General features: G+C 39.5%; 1 protein-coding gene across 1 annotated transcript in view; it reads right to left on the bottom strand.

The window, feature by feature from the left end:
* LOC136872038 (probable cytochrome P450 49a1) overlaps window positions 1-24,065 on the bottom strand; it is a 101,331-nt gene that overhangs the window by 57,647 nt on the left and 19,619 nt on the right. Inside the window, exons 3-4 of the mRNA XM_067145860.2 lie at window positions 13,451-13,584; window positions 584-696 (exon numbers count right to left, since the gene is read on the bottom strand). Coding sequence (XP_067001961.2) covers window positions 584-696; window positions 13,451-13,584 — 247 coding nt within the window. The remainder of the gene's footprint in view (window positions 1-583; window positions 697-13,450; window positions 13,585-24,065) is intronic.

Below are 24,065 nucleotides of genomic sequence, written 5' to 3'. Positions count from 1 at the left end.
AAAGGCAGAAATATTTAGAACACGCGATAGTTTTCAATAAATAAATTAAAAGCGCTTAATAAATAACAACATAAATTGTTTCTCCGCAAGATTCTCGTTGGGTTTTTCAGAGGAAATGCGAGGAAGACGGAGAATCTGCACATCGTTTGTATGTGATGATCGAGTGATGAGTAACTACCGTTATAGTTTAAATCCTTTGTAAACGTCCTGAGCGAGAATCAGCTGCGCACGTGGGGGACAGTAGTCGAAGGGGGCTTATCTCGTCTCCCACTCCTCTCGCTGACCAGTCTTCTTCTACACATCGTGCTAGGCACTGTAAGTAGTCGATGAACACAATATGTTAACAAGCGAGTTGAGAGATAGCGAACCAGGAAGAGAGAGAGAGAGCGCGCTGATCACTACCTACATGACCGCGCCCCGCCAGTGATTTAGAAGGACGTTTATTAAGAATTTGGACTATAGCGAATGAGTGCGCTGCGTTTGTTTTCCTCTGTAACACATACACGGAAACGGTGTGGAAGCAAGACATCCATCATGCACAACGTCTTGGAATACAGAATCAACATTTAAAGTAAGTACTTACGTAAAGAAGGCTCCATCGACACCATTGTAGAAGTCTTTCCTCAGTTCTTCTCGGTAATACAAGACGGAATTTACACCAGGTCTACGTGGCCATGCTCCTTCATTTCTGAACAACTGAAACAAACGGATTTTGTTTTTCAGTGCTCATCGAAATCGTAGCAGTTCATTATCCTTGGATGAATGCGTGAATCTTTTATTGGCAGTGGTAATTAACTTGAAGATCGATGTATAAAGAAACGTTAATTGTATTCACTTTATGATAATAAGAGGAGTAAATGCCATATTGACAACAACATTTATCTTGAACAATTTATTTTTAATGTGAAAATATCTAGCATAAAAATTCCCCACTGCAGAGAATGTGTGTAGCGGTTAATAATTTGGTATTAAATGGTCATAGACATTGACTTTAATTTTACGATTTTTCAAAATTTCTTGCTTTGATCAAGTTCGAGTATAACATCGAAATGTCACAATTTGTAGTTTTACTTCATTTATATAATTATGTAGTGGGACGTACGGCCAATAACAATTGGCTGTGCATGTTTTACACTGACTTAGCAAATGTCAGGGGATAGTCACCTAATAGCGTGTGGGGCCTCCTCTGGCCCTGCGACTTGCAGTGCGACGCCGTGGAAGTGAGTCGCCAAGTCCCTGGTAGTCCTCTGCACGCAGCTAACACCAAATCGCTTGCAGAGCGGCCGCCAATGCTGGTCTGTTCGTGGGTGCAGGATTCATGGCACGGAGCCTGCGTTCCAGGACATCCCAGGTATGCTCGATAGGGTTCATATCGCGGCTCCTGGGTGGCCATGGCAGTCGTTGGACCTCCGCTGCATGTTCCTGGAACCATTCCTGGGTGACGTGGGAGCGATGTGGCGGCGCGTTATCATCTTGAAACACCGCAGAACCGTCTGGGCGCTGGAAAGCCAAAAATGGCTGGAGATGGTCTCCGAGCAGCTTAACATCACGCGAACCATTCAAAGTCTCTTCCAGGACAACTAGGGGGCACATTCCATACCAGAAAAATGTACCCCAAACCATAACAGAGACACCAGCGCCCTGGACCACACCTTCGAGGCAGGCGGGATCTATCGCTTCATGTGGTCTGCGCCATACACGGTGCCTCCCATCGGCATTCGTGCAGTTCAAATCGTGATTCGTTCGACCATATCACGTTACGCCATTCTTCCAGTATCAGCATCCCTGGTGACGATGACGTTGGGTTAACAGTGGTACCCGTGTGCGGCGCCGGCTTCCATACCCCACAGAACCCATGGTCCTACGGCCTGTGTTGAATTGAGCCGTGATTTGTAGCACGGTTGCCCGTCTGTCACTATTGACAATCCGTCTCAGATATCGCCGGTCACGGTCATCGAGGGTGGCTGGACGGCCGGTCGTTCGTCTGTTGTGGACGGTGACACCCCCATTCAACCATTCACGATACACCCTGGACACGGTTGATTGTGTGAAGCCGATTTCCCGAACCACTTCTGAAATCGCACTTTCCATCCGTCGGGCACCGACCACATACCCCGTTCGAACAGTGTCAGCTCACGACGACGTTCCACGTTACACCTGTCACATGCACAGCCACTGCTCACAAGGTCTTCTATACTACTGCCACTGGCACAGGGTGCGTGTGGTGCGCAGACAACACACCTGCGCATCAGTGCTCCGCTATCCCATGACATTTGCTCAGTCAGTGTACATTATATTGGACCGCATGGTATAGGCTATTTGGTGTCTATAGCAGCTTCTACAATTAGTTTTACTTCATGTTTTATGTTCTTCTCCTTGTAATTTTAACTCACTGTATTTCTTCAGTTATTCTACTGTAGTTGAAGTAATGCTCTGTTATAGACTGTATCAAATAAATTAATTAATGTCCACTGGACAATCCTCGGCTCTTTCAACTGCTGCGTGAAGAGATAGATGGCAAAAAGATGAAACTAAATTACTACGTAACTTCTATATACCCTTTCTCGCGAGGAGCGTATTCCGTGATTACAGGGAAATCAAGACATTCAGTGACTACAGTATAAAATGACCCCACGAATGTAATTATTATTATTATTATTATTATTATTATTATTATTATTATTATTATTATTATTATTATTATTATTATTATTATTATTATTATTTGATTTACACTTCATTTTTACGCAGAATTTGAACGCATACATTTCCGAACAATTCCAGTCGTGGCAATGACCACCGTCTTCTGCATGGTCCTGTAGATATTGGTGCTGGCATTCAACTTCTTCAGTCCTTCCACCAGAGTTTTAGGTATAGCAGTTATACTTAAAAGTATGATTGGTGCAATTATCACCTCTTTACAGTGCAATGCCAACCGCCGTAGCTGTGTTGAAACTCCGGATCCTGTGAAATCTCCGAAGTTAAGCAACATTGGGCGTGGTCAGGAGTTGGATGGGTTGCCACGCGCTGTTGGTGGGGGTAGGGGAATGGAGGAGCGGAAAGGAACTGGCCACCCTCCCGCACGTAACCTCCGGCTCAGGAACACCTCTGCGGAGGTTCGGACCTGCCTTCGGGCAGTATAACCCTTAACTTACCTACAGTGCCATAGTCTTTGAATGTGTCCTGCCAGTGGTGTATAATTGCTGATTTTCTCAGTATATATTCATGGAGGTTCCCGACATTCGGGACAGCTATATCGATCAGAGAGGCATGTTTTATTCCCTCTCTAACACCACTACATCCGGTCTGTTGTTGATAGTCATCTTATCGGTGATAATTTTTCGGTTCCAGTGTATTCTAATCTAGATATTTTTGAGTACAGATTGAAGGCTATACTTAAAATAGGGAATTCTTTCATCAACCAGTCTGAATTTAACAGCACGTTATTGGTGCAAATTCTTGGCAACCGAGTCGTAGCGTTTCTTATGCTACCTTCCTGAAAAGTATGAGCATCCGGAAGTAACATGATGGATGATTTGTTTTTGGCAGCCATGTTGGCACGAGTTCCTCATGACTGTTAGGTCTCTCACCAAGTTTTTTTAAGTAGCTGCTGGTTGGAATGATTTGGTCTTGTATAGCCAACAAAACCTTCTGTTTTGGGGAACATTTGCTCTGCAGTCAGCCAAAATTTCTATGCTTCTAAATCAACTTTTTCTTGTCTAACTAATTAGGAATGTTTTCCATGTAGTGGTTTTGCTCGTCGTGCGTCCAACTTCTGAAAATCGGTTCTTACTTCTCGCTGTAGGTCTTGGAGGTAAAGAGGTAACGGAGTTATATCATCCACTTCTCATTTCATTCGGTGCAATTCTGAGTTTTCAGCTGATGTATGAAAATACTCCCTCAGTGATACTACTTTCCGTGTTAGCTGAGCTCCAATGTCCCCAGTACTATGACTACCCAAACGGCATGAGAGAATGAGTCGCTCAATTGCTGACTTTGGGTGAAGTTTTTGTTCCTTGGTCATCAGCCAACGCAGTTCCTTTTCACGAATTTGCGATGTCAATCTTGCTCCACTTGATAACTCCGAAGAAGTAGCTAAGAACTGGTATCGCACTGTTGTTGATTGTTTTAATAATATTTTTGCTCTTCAGGTCAGATTTAAGGATTAACCGGGTCCGTCTGACAAATTCCTCAACCTACTCACACTTAACCACCGTATGTTCTGCGCGCGATGTTTTCTTTATTATTAGTATTATTATTATTGTTATTATTATTATTGCTATTGGCTTTACGTCGCACCGACACAGATATATCTTATGGCAACGATGGGACAAGGAAGGCCTAGGACTGGGAAGGAAGAGGCCGTGGCCTGAATTAAGGTACAGCCCCAGCATTTGTCTGGTGTGAAAATGGGAAACCACGGAAAACCATATTCAGGGCTGCCGACAGTGGGGTTCGAACCTACTATCTCCCAAATACTGTATACTGGCCGCACTTAAGCGACTGCATTATTATTATTATTATTATTATTATTATTATTATTATTATTATTATTATTATTATTATTATTATTATTATGTTGTACGTGTGTACACGTTTATTGCTCAACGTTTATTTCAGATACTGTAGAAATTGACCTCCTGCCGCAATAAGACATGCCTCACATTAGGTACCAACCATGCAAACTGGAAATCTCTAGAAGGATGAAAATTGGTGACGGGATGGAATTTGGCCTTCCTACCTTACAAGAAAATGCTGCCAATATGAATTTAACGTAATTTTTCATGTGTTAATGTAACCTGTATTATAATTTTGGTTAAGGATCATAGAAGATCTGAAGCATCAGATGTGTATTTTTACCATGCATTCGTATTTTTAGAGATATTGAGACTATTTAATACTAAACTAACTAACAGGGTGTGGGGTAATAAGCTTACTTTTGACAACATACCATATACGTTCTGGGAAAAGGAGATTGGCGATCGGTTTCCCCATTAATTTAAGGTTAAGGTATTTTACTGTCATTGAAATAAAACTATGAACTCGTTTGATAGAACAAAATATATTCTTTAAATAATATATAAAAATAGTGAGTCTTGTTGCGATAACACAGATGAGAGTATGAAATTATGACTTTGCAACTGAAATAAACTAGGCATAAATTTGAATTCTTCTTGACCGGACATTTAACAATTTATACGAAATATTTCCCTCGCTGATTCACTTGACTGTACCTTCAACACTTTTAGTGTAATTAGGACGTATTCCTTTGATTTGGTGTTTACTGTAGATGTGTCACGCCTAACTTGGTGATACATCCTTGTGACTGCTTCTTCTCCATATCATCTGACTTCTTTGTAAGTCAATATGGTATTACCTCATAGTAGGTGGTATCCCTCTCTGACTCCATGGTAAGCCCTTGCGTCCGTGTCTTCAACTAAGTGACCAACTAACTTTGGCCTCACTCTCTCAATGACCAATGATTAATGGCTCACTGAGTCTTCTCCATTTCTCGTTCACACTCGTTGACCGACCGACTGAGGCCTCTTCATCTCGTAGACTTCTTCACTGTTCAGCTTCCGTTTAACTAATGACTGAAGCTACAATATGCATCCACTTTTTATAGACGTTGGTTGACACAGCTACGTAATCTCCAGAAATAACAATGACATACTCCCACAACGCCTCAAACCGGTGCATGTAATGGTGAAATCCCCTGGGGCGGCTGAGTCTCTGAGCGAATTGCTAAAAGCTCACGATGACGTAGCCATGACGTAGCAATGACTTGGCAGAATCGCCAGTAGTGCAAAATATAACAACGTCACATCCACATCTGATATATCGAAACTCTCACTGTACAGGTATTTAATGTTAATCTACATATACGTATATATGCATACACTCAATCACAAATACGCAAGCGACAAGCAATGCATAATGGAATTGAATAATAATTATAACAAAATAATAGTAATCTCACAGATAAAATAATAATAATACGGACATAATAATAATAATAATAATAATAATACAGATCAAATAATAAATATACAGATATCATCTTGTAACGGGATTTGAACCGTTAGAATTCGCCTCCCTCATAAATAAATCGAAGAACAAAGAATCGATTGATTTATGAACAAAATTATATATATATAACACTGACACAGATAAACACTTTAAAGGAGTATACAACAAAAATTTTCTTTTTCAACATCCATACATTTTATAAAACATCACATATATGAGAATTTTTTTCGCACATTGCCATCGTAGATAACTGTCCAGTGTCCCATTCTCTTTTTCCCTCATACAAATCACAAGAGTATAGCACTTGATTAAATACATACAAATAATTTTACTTGATTGTACTACATTCTTCTTTTTTTAACATATCAAAACATTTTGTGAAAATTCACTTATATGAGAACTTTTCTCGCATATTGTTATCGCACATAACTGTCCAATGTCCTGTTCTCCGTTTTGCCACACAACACATGACAATGTAGCACTTATTCTTCCTATACTCCAATACGACACTTGGTTCACACGCAAATTCATATATGTTAGTTTTATTTTGCCTGTTTCTCACAAAATTTAATCATCTTATTCTTATCTCAACAAATCTCACCTGAAGTACTTCTTTAAATTCTTAATGTTGTAAGTACCGACAATATCCCCTTCCTGATCTTTAAGGAATATGCACACTTCCCCATACGGTTCACAATTGTGAAATACCCCTGACACAAAAGAATAACTTCAACATATTTCCCGCCCCTGCAGATGATGAAATGGAACTTTGAGTAGCACTCTGTCACTCAAACTGAATCAATTTTGCCCTCATTAACTTACATATCTCAATAAATCACATCCTTCTTGGCAACAACAATTAAAGGACTATAAGATGGTTCAATTATTCCGTAATCCAGCATAATGTTCGTTTGTTCTTAGACTTCACTAGCATTTTTAAGTTGAATGGGGTACTTACCTCCCACAAATGATAAATGGTCATGTACTACAAATTTATTTATATACGTGTTCTTCCTCACTTACCACTAAATACATCTCGATGCTTACCTAACATCGAACACAATTACTCCTCCTGTAAATCACTAAAATTACCTCACGTCACTACCTTATACCGACTATCTCTCGGATACTGGTCGTAATAGACACGTAACCCACACTAACATTTCCTCTCACTAGGAACAACTTCACTTACCTCTCAAATCTTTCAAAGAACACACGTTACCAAACAATTACCTCAGACCATCATAATTAACACGTACTTCTTTGCTAGTTATACTCCCAGAACAAACACACACTACCTAAATTAAAGTCTACTCTACTTCCATAATTTGCAACCAAGTCAGCTCCTAAAATAACTGAATACACATGATCTGGTACAACAAGGCATAGCTGAAACTTACAATTATCTTCAATTGTGATTGGTACCGCTATCTTATTTACTCACTTTGACTTACACAACGGCTGTTATAATATCTAATAGAACCTTCATTTACCTTCTTCATCTCACAATTTCTATCATCGGAGTTACTACTTCACTACTGACAGTATATTCCCAGTATTACAAGTACTTACATCACTTTAACAGATCACTTCTTACGTCTAACTTACTGCTACCATTAATTACTTCATTATCTACGACTACGTTGTTACCGTACTTAAATATCTCACTTAACATTACTTAGGTCACAATCACACTACTCTTAAATCTACTTTCACTACATAACTACTTATACTACATACCTGTTCATCTACTACCTTCAGACTGTTCACTTAATTTACCCGATTCCCTGTGAATCTTAAATACTCTGGCTCGATAACGATACCTTGATAACCTTCATATTAAGACTATCATCGTCTCTCTGATAACTCAAACCCGTACGCCTCCCATCTTCAGATTCTCTCTGGTTACGCTTTCGACCTTCTCTCTCATAACTCAAATACATACGCCTCCCATCTTCCGATTCTCACTGGTTACTCATCTGACCCCTATCACCATCGACACAACTATTAATCCTCTGCTCATCAGGATTACCACCTCTCCTCTGATATTCGGCTAACATTTTCCCCCCTCTCTCTACTATACTACTTTCCCCAGATATCATGCGCTCTCTCTCTCGCCCCTGTAAACATTCTTCCCAAAGCCTGTCAATGAAATTGTCTTTAAATTCTCCTAAATTAGACATATTATCCCAGTACACTCGAAACCACATTTTACTTTCACCAATAAAAACACTAGACAAAATCTCCAACACATATTCCCATTCATTAATATTATTCCTCGACTTACTTGCAAATCTTTTCTCAACTATTTTCACAAATTCTGTAGTACTGAACTGTTTTCCAGAAAACCCGGTTAAATCACGATCCCTACTGAACAAACCACTCGCTACTATCTCTTCTCCTGCCATCTCACCTGTACCTTCTTGCCGTATCACTTCCTGGCAACTCAAAATTTCTTCTTCCGCTCCTCTCTCAGCCTTCTCTTCCTCTATTCTCACTTCTTCCTGCAATTCCTCCTCTCTCTCTCTCACCTGTTGTGATAGCGTTTCCTGTTCGTTCCGTAGTTCAGCGACCCCCACAAGTTTGCTTTCAATTTGTTCATTACTACTAATCTGTTCCCTCGTATCTTCCCCAACGGCATTGCAAATCTTGTCCAATCTCTTCTCGACTACCTCATGAATTTCTTCCCGATTACTAGAAATTTTATTACATAATTCTACGATATTCTCTGAAAATGCTCCTTTGACATGCTCAATCTGAATATGAATATTGCTCCGATTCAACTTCATTTTACCTCCCATTTTAACACATTCTTCATTTGACTTACTTTCTAACATATTCTGACTTAGATGTTTGATTGTTTATCTCTAATATCTTAGAATCTATTTTATTAATGCTCACATTAAAATTTTCTTTATAACTTCCAATTAATTCTTTCATCTGTCTATTCCTATTTTCAAGTAATTCATTCATGTGTTTATTTAAATTTTCGCTGAACTTGTCCATTTTGGCCATGAACAAATTAACAAAATCTTGGTTCATTCCCCCCGCGATTTCCTTTTGAGTTCCTGTGTGCTTCTCAATTTCTGCACTTTCCTGAATTACCTCAGAAGCACCCATCGTATTCACCTGCTCCCTACTCTGAATTTCACCTTGGATGTCCGCAGAAGCAATGACCTCGTCGTCACATGACTTATTTTCTTCCTTGTCCATCTCTGGTTCACTAGTGATAGTACGCGACCTCAAATTAATTTCCCTCTTCAAATCCCTTGACATATCCCCAAAATACAAATATATATCACAAAGTTACACTCCTGACATTTACCGATAATAATTCCGTTGGCTTAAATGTGCATACTCTTCCCAAAATGAACCTATGATATGCTGTCATTCAGACCAAGTTATGAATTTATTCGTGCACCACGTTGCGGAGCCAAATGAGACTATTTAATACTAAACTAACTAACAGGGTGTGGGGTAATAAGCTTACTTTTGACAACATACCATATAAGTCCTGGGAAGAGGAGATTGGCGTTCGGTTTCCCCATTAATTTGAGGTTAAGATATTTTACTCTCATTGAAATAAAACTATGAATTCGTTTGATAGAACAAAATATATTCTTTAAATAATATATAAAAAATAGTAAGTTTTGTTGCGATAACACAGATGAGAGTATGAAATTATGACTTTGCAACTGAATGAAACTAGGCATGAATTTGAATTCTTCTTGACCGGACATTTAACAATTTATACGAAATATTTCCCTCACTGATTCACTTGACTGTACCTTCAACACTTTGAGTGTAATTACGACGTATTCTTTTGATCTGGTGTTTACTGTAGATGTGTCACGCCTAACTTGGTGATACATCCTTGTGACTGCTTCTTCTCCATATCATCTGACTTCTTTGTAAGTCAATATGGTATTACCTCATAGTAGGTGGTATCCCTCTCTGACTCCATGGTAAGCCCTTGCGTCCGTGTCTTCAACTAAGTGACCAACCAACTTTGGCCTCACTCTCTCAATGACCAATGATTAATGGCTCACTGAGTCTTCTCCATCTCTCGTTCACACTCGTTGACCGACCGACTGAGGCCTCTTCATCTCGTAGACTTCTTCACTGTTCAGCTTCCGTTTAACTAATGACTGAAGCTACAATATGCATCCACTTTTTATAGACGTTGGTTGACACAGCTACGTAATCTCCAGAAATAACAATGACATACTCCCACAACGCCTCAAACCGTTGCATGTAATGGTGAAATCCCCTGGGGCGGCTGAGTCTCTGAGCGAATTGCTAAAAGCTCACGATGACGTAGCCATGACGTAGCAATGACTTGGCAGAATCGCCAGTAGTGCAAAATATAACAACGTCACATCCACATCTGATATATCGAAACTCTCACTGTACAGGTATTTAATGTTAATCTACATATACGTATATATGCATACAATCAATCACAAATACGCAAGCGACAAGCAATGCATAATGGAATTGAATAATATTTATAACAAAATAATAGTAATCTCACAGGTAAAATAATAATAATACGGACATAATAATAATAATAATAATAATAATAATAATAATAATAATAATAATAATAATAATAATAATACAGATATCATCTTGTAACGGGATTTGAACCGTTACAATATGCAAAGAACTTGTGCAAAGAGAGAGAGATGAAAACCAAAATTGTTTTATTTTAATCTCCAAAATGCATGTGAACACCTTGCCTGGTATACGGATCATCGAAATACCACGATAATTATTGCAATCCTTCCAGCTCCCTTCTTTGTAGGTAAGTGCAATTGAAGACATGGATGGAAGAAGGGCTTAAGTCAGGTTGTGGCGTTATTCGGTAAATTGCATATATACGTTCCTTGGAGGCTCTTCTAGATACTACCTAAATGGCTTATCGGTAGTGTCAATAGATGGTGTGTGATGTGCTATATTGAGTTGCGCCGTTGTTCCAAATATTACTCATGTCCGACTTAAAATACGCTCCAAGGCTGACTTAGGGCGAGCCAGCAATCATCACTCATCAGACTCGAAACAGCTGACGCAGGAGTAATGTCAGGAGGAGAAACATCTGATATTTCAGCAGATGACAGTGAATATTTACCAAATGAAACCTCAGATGATTCGGATACTAAATCCTTACTATCAGAATGATCTGCCGTTCTCAGCCCACTGTCATTTACAACACCACAAACAAAAGGACTTAAGATTTCAATTCCAAAGTATGTCATATTATGTCACTCTCCTGAAGGAACTGTATCAGGAAGCCAGAATTATAATATTACGTTTCATGACAAGTTTCAGTTATTGATGGATATATGGTCTGTAAGATAATTTGGATAGCTTTCCAGTCCCTCGTGTAGGTATTGAACCCAGAAAATTAAAAGTTGTTAAAGATTTAGTAAGCTTTCTATGCGCAGATGCACGTGCATGGTTTGAAAATATTTTCCGGGGAGCTGAATCTGTGGGAGTAGGAAATTCTCGATATAGTGACTCCCCTAATAATATATTGTGCCCTGTCAAATGTTCTAACCTGTAAAACTTGTCTACAGGCTTCTAACAATGTAAAAAACATTAATTTGCAATGAAAATTATTCTTGAAAATGGAATAAGGGCGTAACTCCAAAATACAAAATTGACAACAAACCAAAAAATGTATAAATATTTTTGATGTACATATTATGAAATAATCAAGAATATAGTTAAGTATAATATACCACAATTTTGTATTTCTGAGAAAAGTGTTTGATGTTATAATTCTTTAAACTCATTTATCTCAAAAGAGTGTTTTTTGAGTTACGCCCTTCTTCCATCCATGTCTTCAATTACTGCTTCCGTCTAGTCAGAAGGTACCTTACTCACTTTCCATTCTAACCCTATTACTCAGTGAAATCGTTCCATCTGTGTGTTCCCACTATATTTACATTCGTCTACGTACAGTTGGTCCACATAAACACTACAAAAACTATACTACCAAAATTGTGTTCGTAATTATGTCCCCCCAACAAATTTATGAAAAGTACAATTAATTTTAATATTTTTTTCCTTTCTGAACTCGCCTTACCATTTTAACCATATACAAAGTGACTTGCTGTCCCTGTATGGCAGCTAGTCTCTTTGTACTTCGTAAAAGTACTAACTGAGAGGGGAGTTCCTTAGGGCAGTGTTATCGGACCTTTATGTTTTCTTATATATATAAATTATATGAGTAAAGGAGTGGAATCGGAGGTAAGGCTTTTTGCGGATGATGTTATTCTCTATAGAGTGATAAATAAGTTACAAGATTGTGAGCAACTGCAACGTGACCTCGAAAATGTTGTGAGATGGACAGCAGGCAATGGTATGTTGATAAACGGGGCTAAAAGTCAGGTTGTGAGTTTCACAAATAGGAAAAGTCCTCTCAGTTTTAATTACTGCGTTGATGGGGTGAAAGTTCCTTTTGGGGATCATTGTAAGTATCTAGGTGTTAATATAAGGATAGATCTTCACTGGGGTAATCACATAAATGGGATTGTAAATATAGGGTACCGATCTCTACACATGTTTATGAGGGTGTTTAGGGGTTGTAGTAAGGATGTTAAGGAGAGTGCATATAAGTCTCTGGTAAGACCCCAAGTAGAGTATGGTTCCAGTGTATGGGACCCTCACCAGGATTACCTGATTCAAGAACTGGAAAAAATCCAAAGAAAAGCAGCTCGATTTGTTCTGGGTGATTTCCGACAAAAGAGTAGCGTTACAAAAATGTTGCAATGTTTGGGTTGGGAAGAACTGAGAGAAAGAAGAAGAGCTGCTCGACTAAGTGGTATGTTCCGACCTGTCAGCGGAGAGATGGCGTGGAATGACATTAGTAGACGAATAGGTTTGAATGGCGTTTATAAAAGTAGGAAAGATCACGATATGAAGATAAAGTTGGAATTCAAGAGGACAAACTGGGGCAAATATTCATTTATAGGAAGGGGAGTTAGGGATTGGAATAACTTACCAAGGGAGATGTTCAATAAATTTCCAATTTCTTTGAAATCATTTCGGAAAAGGCTAGGAAAGCAACAGATAGGGAATCTGCCACCTGGGCGACTGCCCTAAATGCAGATCAGTATTGATTGATTGATTGATTGATTGATTGATTGATTGATTGATTGATTGATTGATTGATTGATTGATTGATTGATTGATTGATTGATTGATTGATTGATTGATTGATTGATTGAACAGCATACCAAAAATGGTCTCGAAAATAGCTGATACACATAAGGAATTGCCATTTTGAAAGCCTCTGATCTTATATTTCCTGGTTTACAGGCCAACTTTTCTCCAGTAAAATTCCATATCTGTTTTCCCACTATAATTCCTTTCGTCTGCAGTAACTAAAAGCGGTTAATCATAAGTTACTTACATTTTCCACGTCCTTGGGATCGAACACAAACACCATATCATTTATGCCATGTAGATGAGTCACCTTTGCAATATTTCCGTACTTTTCACGGATATGATTCACCAATCCATCCATGCCTAAATTGGCGTATTCACCTAAAACACAGTAAAAAGGAGGGAATTACAAGAGTGCTGAACATTAAGCTACCCTACAGCTAGTACGGTGAGTTCTTGGCTGACTCCTTCCCAGTAATTTTCTTCGTATGTCGGTATACCGGTTTTCGACGTGACGTTTCCTATTCTTAGGGCAGTGTAAATAACTCGTGATGTTAGGCCTCTATTCATCATCTTGGTTTAAAGCCAAGAAAACCGGGCTAACAGTTACAAGTGTATTCACAAAAAACATTATCTTGGATAACGCTTATTATCTCGGTTTAAAATTTTACCGGAGATATGTTGGCCGGTAAAACAGGTAATCTAAGATAATAGGCTTTCAATATGGAAGCCCGTAGACGGCTGAAATATTTAAAGAGAAAATCTCAGAGACGAGGAATATAACCAAGGTACTGCAATAGAAAGCTCTAGGTGAGTACATCCTTTGAGGATTACGATAACATGGATTTTGAAACACACTTTAGATTATTTAACGCTTCGACACTGTCAGTATTTTCCATGACCGAACATAACCTGGAATTTCCAGCATATAGGTAAACCTATGATGAATTCTCGATTATAGCTGTATCTTGTACGGTACACGACAGGATGACTTTTTATTGAAGAATTAAGGAATAATGCCAACGGCCGTAGCCGTGTTGAAACACCGGATCCCGTGAGCTCTCCGAAGTTAAGCAACATTGGGAGTGGTCAAGATTTGGATGGGTTGCCACGCGCTGTTGGTGGGGGTTAAGGGAATGGAGGAGCGGAAAGGAACTGGCCACCTTAAGGTAATCGCCCACTACACCGCGCCGCGCAGCGCAGCGCAGCCGAGAAGAAATTTCCGTGGTCTGCTTCTTGTGAAATGAAATGGCTTAACGCCCACTGCAGGGAGCCGCGCCGCGCCGCGCGGAACATGCTTGTGGAATTTTCGCGCCAGAAGCCTCCAGGTTTCTGGAACGGAACTTTTTCCTTTCGGCGCGCTTGTATGGGCGAGGGTAGAAGGAAGGAATAACTGAAAGAATGTGGTTTCGTGGCGTTTCGGCAGTCTTCGTGAGTCCTCGACTAGTGCCAGCACGCTCGTACCTTCACGCGGTTAGTGGTATTGTGCACTGTACGCCTTTCTCGGCGAAAGGTGATATTATTTTCTCGCTCTACACACGGCTTTTTTATTTGCTAGTTGCTTCATGTAGCACCGACGCAGATAGGTCATATGGCGACGATGGGACAGGAAAGGGCTAGGAGTGGGAAGGAAGTGGCCGTGACCTTAATTAAGGTACAGCCCCAGCATTTGCCTGGTGTGAAAAAGGGAAACCACGGAAAACCATTTTCAGGGCTGCCGACAGTGGGGTTCGAACCTACTATATCCCGAACACTAGATACTGGCCGCACTTAAGCGACTGCAGCTATCGAACTCGGTACACACGGCTTAACTAGGTTCAATAGTTCATAGAATTTTTCTTGGGACATACGAAAGCAGTGGGAAAATTTACTTCGGTCCTTTAGTAGATCAGGAAATAAATGGTGAAACTCTCCGTATGTTTCCCTTTCTCACAAATGTTGTGGACCCAAACTTTTCTTTCGCGTTTTCCTTCTTCCTCATTTGCAAATATCGCAACCGCAAATAAGAAGTCCTCCTCGGAACTGGAACTCATATTTCTGCGTGAGCTGCACTTCCCCAACTGGAGAGAGGCGGCGCGGCGCGGTGAGGTGTGCTGTATGGGCGAAGTCTCGGAAAATGGCCCGTGGAATGTTCCACAAGCTTGTTCCGCGCGGCGCGGCGCGGTTCCCTGCAGTGGGCGATTACCTTTACCGTACGTAAACTCCGGCTTAGCCACACCTCTGTGGAGGTTCGGACCTGCCTTCGGGCAAAATACACCCTTACCTTACACCTTACAAACTTGCCTTATTTTTTTAGTGAAATAGCCTATGCATTGTGTCGGCTATAATCTATTTTCTTATTCTCTATGTTGTTAATGTTTTCTGTCACCAAATTCAATAACAATTGACTCTCTAGGATTGTCATATTAGGCTTCTTTCTTCGCTTCTTGTCAATAGCGAACATAATTTAAGATAAATTGTTTGCAAACCCTGAATGAAATCAAAAGTTCTTTACATTGCAATAATTTGTTTTCCGTGCGTTAGTATGAAAAAATTAAGGTTCAGATTCAGATCGAAACGAAAACTTAGTTTTAGTAAAGCGAGATAATAATTCTGTGGTGAATACAGAAGTGAGCTTTATCCGAGATAATGACATTATCCGAGTTTTGGAAAAGTAAGATAACAGCAAATGTAACCGATGTTGGTGAATAGTGGCTCTAGTGCTAAAAGTTGCGGTAAGGGATCTCAGTTCAACCCACCACAGCAACTGGGTTGTATTTATCCACTGTAACCACTTAACTTGTCCGCCTCTGTTGTGTAGTGGTTAGTGTGATTAGCTGCCACCCCTGGAGGCCCGGGTTCGATTCCCGGTTCTGCCACGAAATTTTAAAAGTGGCACGATGGCTGGAACGGGGTCCACTCAGCCTCGGGAGGTCAACTGATTAGAGGTGGGTTCGATTTCCATCTCAGCCATCCTGGAAGTGGTTTTCCGTGGTTTCCCACTTCTCCTCCAGGCAAATGCCGGGATGGTACCTAACTTAAAGCCACGACCGCTTCCTTCCCTCTTCCCATCGCCTACCAATGCCCTGTTCAGCATAGCAGGTGAGGCCGCCTGGGCAAGATACTGCTCATTCTCCCCAGTTGTATCCCCCCGATCCAATGTCTCACGTTCCAGGACACTGCCCTTGAGGCGGTAGAGGTGGGATCCCTCGCTGAGCCCGAGGGAATAACCAACCCTGGAGGGTAACCAGATTAAGAAAGAAAGAAAGAAATCACTTAACGGACTATGATAATATTACTGTCCTATTCTTCTGTTCTCTATTCAGTACATATTCGCATGTAAGGAAGGTTGTGAGGGTTATAAAGTTAGCCTCCCAGTAATATGAGGACAAAGACACTGGGTGATGATACATTTTGCTTGAGATACAGTGAGTCACAATGAAACTCTTGCACGATTGTAATTTATTTGTTTCGTTGTGAACAGAAAGTTCGGTGGTTGTATTTGTATTTGTAATATTATGTCACTGTTTGTTAGTTATCTTGTCCATAAATTAACGCAAGTATATCTGATTCATTGGTATTATGCTGCTACTCGAGGACAAAACGAAACTGATACAGATCTCGATGGACAGGTATAGACACCGTATGTTTGACTGTCATGTGCAATACGAAACGCAGGAGACAAGTTTAGTCTATCGTCAAGGGTTGCAAAGCAAATGCAAGTTATAGTGTACTGATGAGCTATCAGAGAGGCCAGTCTTCGAAACAAGAGAAGGAGATTATGTTTTTTTCATTATAAAACAGGAAAAGAATTAAGAGAAATTGGCAAAATTGTGAACAGAAGTCATTCAACTGTTTAGTGTGTTTTAGATAAGTATGCAAGTACCAACCGGATAGAAAATAAGGACAAAGTCAGAAAAGAAACTTTTAATTCCACAGAGGATCGTTGGGTACTACGAAAGGTTAGGAATAATCGAATAATTAGTGCTCCAAAATTTATTGTGATGGTTGAGGAACATACAGGGAAGAAAGCCCAATTACGCGCATTACCAGGAAAAGTAACAGCCGAGGCCTTGACTTCTTGAAAACGGTAATATTAGCAGTGGAAGCAAATTCAGTCTCTGTGGATCAGATGGGAAAGTTACTGGATGGATAAAACCGAATGAAGAGCTGAAACATACCAATATGCGTCGAAGTACTAAATACTGTGGATGAGATATTGTTAATGTGTGGGGGTGTATGACAGCTAGTGATGTAGTGAAGTTGACTTTCACTGACGGGATAATGGATAATGGACATACTGAAAAACGATTTGCCTCTTAGTGCTCAAAAGCGTGGAATACACTACCAATACAAATACTATCAGGATAACGACCACAAGCACAAAGCTCAAGTAGTGAGAATGTGGCTCCTGTATAACTGTCCAAAGGTGCTGTAAACACCTCCTCAGTCACCAGATTTAAATGTTACAGGCAATTTGTGGCATAACTTAGAATTGAAGGTTATAAACAAATCCATAAGTGTATCTTAGTTAGGCTGATGATGACCCATATAGGGTCGAAACTAGTACCTTGATAATATATTGCAATGTATTTATAAACATTGCAATTACTGTACAGTATTGAGTAGGTGGAATAAACTTTGTATGTTATATGATAACTTAGAAGTGGCAATATGGAATCGTAAGATTTACGACAAAGATGACCTGAAAGCTGCTTCAAGCAAAGGATGGGAGAAAATAAGTCCATCATACTGCGAAAAATTGGTACTATCCATGCCTGCTCGTTTGAGATATGTTAGATGACCCAAGGGATATCCAACAAAATAGTTTGTAGGTGATGGTGTCTTATTCCGAGCTTCAAGGATCTAACGTAGGTGTATGGGTTTCAATGTGATCTCTTTCTGTGTATGTTTAAGAATATATAATATATAATATATAATATATAATATATAATATATAATATATAATATATAATATATATAATATATAATATATTATTATTAATTATAATTTATTATTATTATTATTATTATTATTATTATTATTATTATTATTATTATTATTATTATTTGTGGCTATTTCTGGCCGAGTACAGCCCTTGTAAGGCAGACCCTCCGATGAGGGTGGGTGGCATCTGCCATGTTTAGGTATCTGCGTGTTATTGTGGTGGACGATAGTGTTATGTGGGATGTTGGGGACAGCACAAACACCCAGCCCTCGGGCCATTAAAATTAACCAGTGAAGGTTAAAATCCCCGACCCAGCTGGGAATCGAATCTGGGACCTTCTAAACCGAAGGCTAGTACGCTGACCATGCAGCCAACGAGTCAGACATTTCCTTTGTGAAATAATATATTTAAGTTAATTTTGAATAATGTAGTACTGGGCGAATCGGCCGTGCGGTTAGGGACTTACAGCTGTGAGCTCGCATTCGGGAGATAGTGGGTTCGAATCCCACTGTCGGCTGCCCTGAAGATGTTTTTCCGTGGTTTCCCTTTTCACACCAGGCAAATGCTTGGGCTGTACCTTAATTAAGGCCACGGCCGCTTCCTTCCCATTCCTAGGCCTTTCCTGTTCCATCGTCGCCATAAGACCTATCTGTGTCGGTGCGACGTAAAGCAAAAAGCAAAGAAAGAAATACTGTAGTAGAAAATTATGTATCGTTACAACAGAGTTAAAACCATCTTGAAGTGAAAAATATATATTTGTTGGCAAATGCTCAAAAAATATTCTGCTGGTGTATGAGTTTCACTGTGACTCACTGTATACGCCATTATACCTTAATGTGATAACTATAATTTCATTGTAAGTATAGTATTGTTACAACGATGTATGAAATATAGGCCATTTTCCCATATATGCTGGTCTGAGTAGCTCCCTGGAAGAGCGCTGGCCTTTTGAGCTCTAGCTGGCAAGTTCAATCCTGGCTCAGTTCGGTGATATTTGAAGGTGCTCAAAATACGTCAGCCTCCTGTCGGTAGATTTAGGGGCATGTTAAAGTAGAGAAATAGATAAATGATTCATTTTAGTTCGTCTTTATTCGTGGCGAAGTTAGGGATCAAGGCCCTCTCTTACACTGCCAAAACCACACCCAACGGTGCAAGAGCCTCGAAGGGCCTTTGGCAGCCAAGCGACCGTTCCTCAGTCTGAAGGCCTGCAGAATACAAGGTGTCGTGTGGTCAGCACGAAGAATCCTGGCGGCCATTATTCTTGGCTTTCTAGACCGGGGCCGCCATCTCACCGTCAGATAGTTCCTCAACTGTAATCACGTAGGCTGAGTGGACCTCGAACCAACCTCCAGATTGAAGAAAAAATCCATGCCCCTGCCGGGAATCGAACCTGGGGCCTCCAGGTAAGGGGCAGATACGCTACCCCTTCACCGCGGGGCCGACCTCTCTTACACATAACCACAACATTTAAAAACAAACAAAAACAAATCTCTTTTAATAATATAGTACTAGTAGCAAATATGGAGATTGTAATAGTAGAAATAATTACAGAATGTACAACATGACAATATAAGTGAACATGATAATAATTATAAAACTATCAGTGGTAATATCTTAATAAAATAAGGAAACACAGTAAAAGCCTATTAGTAGCAAATAAATTTCTACATTTTTTAAAAAAATATTCTCATTCACGTGCTCTTTCACACTTCACTCATCGTACAAGTCAGCTAGAAGTATTCAGCAAGTGATTTCGGCAATCCATCTCAAATCTCCTACAAGAACGCAAATTCCTAATGGCAGCAGGGAGGTTATTCCACAGCCTAGCGGCGGTGACTACAAAGGCGTGTTTGTAAGTCCTGGAGTGGCTGAGAGATATAGTTAAAGAGGAGACAGATCGTGTGTCTTAATTATGATAGGAGGAAAGGTAATTAAAGTTTGATGAGAGGTAATCCGGTACACCTGAGTTTAGAACAGCATGCAGAAGGTCTAACATGTGGAGAGTGCGACGTACATGGACACGAGGCCGTGACAAGTCCCTATAATAAGGTGAAATGTGAGAATCATATCGCAAAACTCGCGAAGTTAAGGACACGAGTCCCTGTCTTACTCTTTGCAAGTTCTCGTGTGAGACAAAATACTAGTCCCTCGACGTCTCCGAGAACCAGAAGTAGTTACCACACCGCCGTCTGGTAATGTAAGCGCGAATCTCACGCTCACACCTCTGCAGTAGCAGTGGTGTCGCAGCTTCAACTGAAGACCATGCTCCACATAAGAACGTTTATTCACGAAGGAGGAGGAAATAAAATTGGGATTGAGCACTGGTCTCACACTTCAACCGACGGTGGGCCTCAGCGGAACGTAAAATTCATAACATATTTATTATTATTATTATTATTATTATTATTATTATTATTATTATTATTATTATTATTATTATTATTATTATTATTTAACTTCGCTAATCGGCCAACTAGGGACCACGATAGGCCTCGCTTTTCATTCTGGCATTTGTTCATTTTTCGCTTGATCCACATCGTCTTCATTAGCTCACTGTGTTTAGCACGACGTTCTTCTGTCCATTTAGCACCAGTTGACCGTTTTTCGTCCCGGAAAGTCCCAAAAGTCTTGATGGCTGCTCTGAAAAGATTTCGGTCTTGTGCATCTTCTGCTTGTAGGCCCAATTCCTTAAGATCTTTCTTGACATGAACGTACCATGGCATTGCCGTTTTTTTGGTTTTGAGTCAAATATACTGAAGATACGTTTCGTCCATCGAGAGTCGATCATCCGTCGTATATGACTGTAGAAGCGAACTCTACCTTTACGCATTGTGTCCGTGATCTTCTCTATCTTAGAGTATACTTCTTGCCTGGAATTTCTAATGTAGAAGCCATTTTTTGTAGTTTGGACCAAGTACGGTGCGTGTGATCTTTCTTTCCCTCCTCTCTCTCTCTATATATTATTATTATTATTATTATTATTATTATTATTATTATTATTATTATTATTATTATTATTATTGCTGCCTGGGAGACTGATTACCTCAGATCGAGTAGGGGTATTTCAGGCACCTCGACAATGAATACTGCAACGTCGGCACACTATACGTAATGTACAGAAAAGAACAACACGGTTCAACCCGGAAAATAAACTAAACATTATTATGATTACTATTATTGAAAATACTCGAAATGACCGAGATTAGTGTTGAATCCACATATTTCGTGGCTGAAAGGCTGATTGGCGACAGTCCCGATGGCAGTTGGAATGGTGTGGCTGGCTATTTCATGTAAATAGCCCAACGCGTAAATACAGTTATCACTTATTCTTGTTATTTACGGCATTGTAAAAATCTAGTACTTCCCAGACAATCTGGACTGCCACAAGGACTAAGTTTAACGCGAAACAGAATAATCTGAAACTTAAAATTAAACACATATACAATAACTCTAAAAGCAAAATATATTTGGTAAAATATCAGTCAATATCATAATAAAGAAATCTATAACAATTTATAATTAACAGGTAATACAAATCCTAATAGTAAACATTAAAAATAGTACCCGGGTAGCGCTGGGTACTCCTGCTAGTTTGGAATAAAGGATGTTCAATAGAAGATGTGGTCCATGCAGTGGAGCTGGGCCTTCCAAGATAAACGCAAGGTCCATCAGAAAATATCCCCACTGTTATAACCTCACAACAAAAGTGTCCATATACTAAATACCCTATCGTTTTAAATGCCAGCGTTCGATTAGTCCAACAAACAGATAGGTCTGATACTACATCTGGCATACAAAATGGGATAGTCCTCGAATTTCCAGCCAGTCATACCAAATTTTAGGTAACCAGTGACACGAAGATACGTTATTTAACCAAAGGGGAGTTTTTAAAATCGGAAATTACCCAAATTCCAAAGATGAGAACGATATTTCGCGTTATCGAAGAGCCATCCCATGTCGTAATAAATTACACAGTGACCCCAAAAGAATGATCCACATGAAGATTAATAAAAATGAACTTTCTGTCAACAGGTATGTTAATGTTTATTATACATAATTTTTCAACATTTTTCTTGAATTTTCGTTTCCCCTATTTTTGTGTCACAGAAATTTAAATTGAACCTTCAACAAACCAAAAATTAGGCAACCAGTGACTCAAAGATACGTTATTTTGTCCATTTCTGGTAATTAGACAGAAAGACCGAATTGATAGAAAGTTAATATTTATTTATAATATATATTCATGCTGGACCTTTTTAATAAGGATATTTCAACGAAATGGACAGCGTTCATAGGTGGACATTGTAAGTGTTCGTGACTCGTTTACTTACTTGAAAACATACTAATCTGAATTTAAAGTGCAAAGTATGAAAATTAATATTCATTAAATAAAATACACTATCGTCGGACGTTGTACTCACACTTAGATCTTACCTGCTTACTTACACATACGTTATTTGAAGGGCGCCAGCTACAACTCAGTGCAGCAATAATAGAATGAGAATCTTAAATATCTCTAGGGTGTGGGGTATTAAGCTTACTTGTGACAACATACCATATAAGTTCTGGGAAAAGGAGATTGGCGTTCGGTTTCCCCATTAAATTTGAGGTTATCTAATTCTGTTATTGAAATACTACGATGAATTCATTTGATAGAACAAAATATATTCTTTAAATTGTATAGAAAAATAGTAAGTCTTGTTGCGATAAAACAGATGAGAATGTGAAATTATGACATTAAAACTGAAAGAAACTAGGCGTGAATTTGAATTCTTCTTGACCGGACATTTAACAGTTTTACACGAAATATATTCCTCACTGGTTCACTTGACTGTACCTTCAACACTTTGAGTGTAATTAAGACGTATTCATTTGATCTGGTGTTTACTGTAGATGTATCAAGCCTAATTTGGTGATATATCCGTGTGACTGCTTCTTCTCCATATCATATGACTTCTTGGTAAGTCTGTACTGTATGACTTCATTGCAAGTGTATCCTTCTATGACTCCATGGTAAGCCTTCCCGTCCGTATCTTCAACTAAGTGACCAACCAACTGTGGCCTCACTCTCTCAATGACCAAAGACTAATGGCTAACTTTCTCCATCTCGTTCACTCTCGTTGACTCTCGTTGACTCTCGTTGACTGACCGACTGAGGCCTCTGCATCCCTATGACTTCTTTACTGTTCAACTTCCGTTTAACTAATGACTGACGCTACAATATGCAGCCACCTTATATAGACTGGTTGACACACCTACGTAATGATCTACTCCCACCTCGTGACAAATATTACACACTATGGCGAAATCGCCCGCAGCACCCAGTAGGTATCTCCAAGAACGTGAGCTCACCGCTAAATACGCACGATGACGTAGCGACGACTTGTCAGTAAGGCCAGTATTGCGCAATGTAGGAATGTCATATCCACATCTGATATACAGCAACTCTTACTGTACATGTCTTTAGTGTTAATCTACACATAAGTATATATGCATACATTTAACTACAATCACGCAAGCGACAAACATTGCAGAATTGAACTGAATAATAATTATAATACAATAACAGTAATCTCACAGATAAAATAATAATAGTACGGACATAACGGGATTTGAACCGTTATAACGTAAACAAACGAAAAATATCTTCGTATAAAAGAACTTCTGAAAATGGACCATATATCTGATAACTGATCTAATTTCCAGAAATGGACAAAAGCAATAAGGGAGTAGTATCCGAAAAGTGGATCATGGAGAAGAGGACGTCCCTTATCTAGGTCATTCGATGAGATCAGGTAAAGTGTGAGGCCGTCATGGATGATGACTACCCAGAATCGAAGAACTTCGATGATGGTGATGAGAAAGGCTTTTCCTTCAAAAGGGGATTGGTAAGACTGTGATGATGACGGCAATGATGATGTAAATGAAACAGAA

Source organism: Anabrus simplex, chromosome 4 (assembly GCF_040414725.1).
Source record: "Anabrus simplex isolate iqAnaSimp1 chromosome 4, ASM4041472v1, whole genome shotgun sequence".
Taxonomy (NCBI): domain Eukaryota; kingdom Metazoa; phylum Arthropoda; class Insecta; order Orthoptera; family Tettigoniidae; genus Anabrus; species Anabrus simplex.
This window is presented reverse-complemented; position numbering and strand designations above follow the sequence as displayed.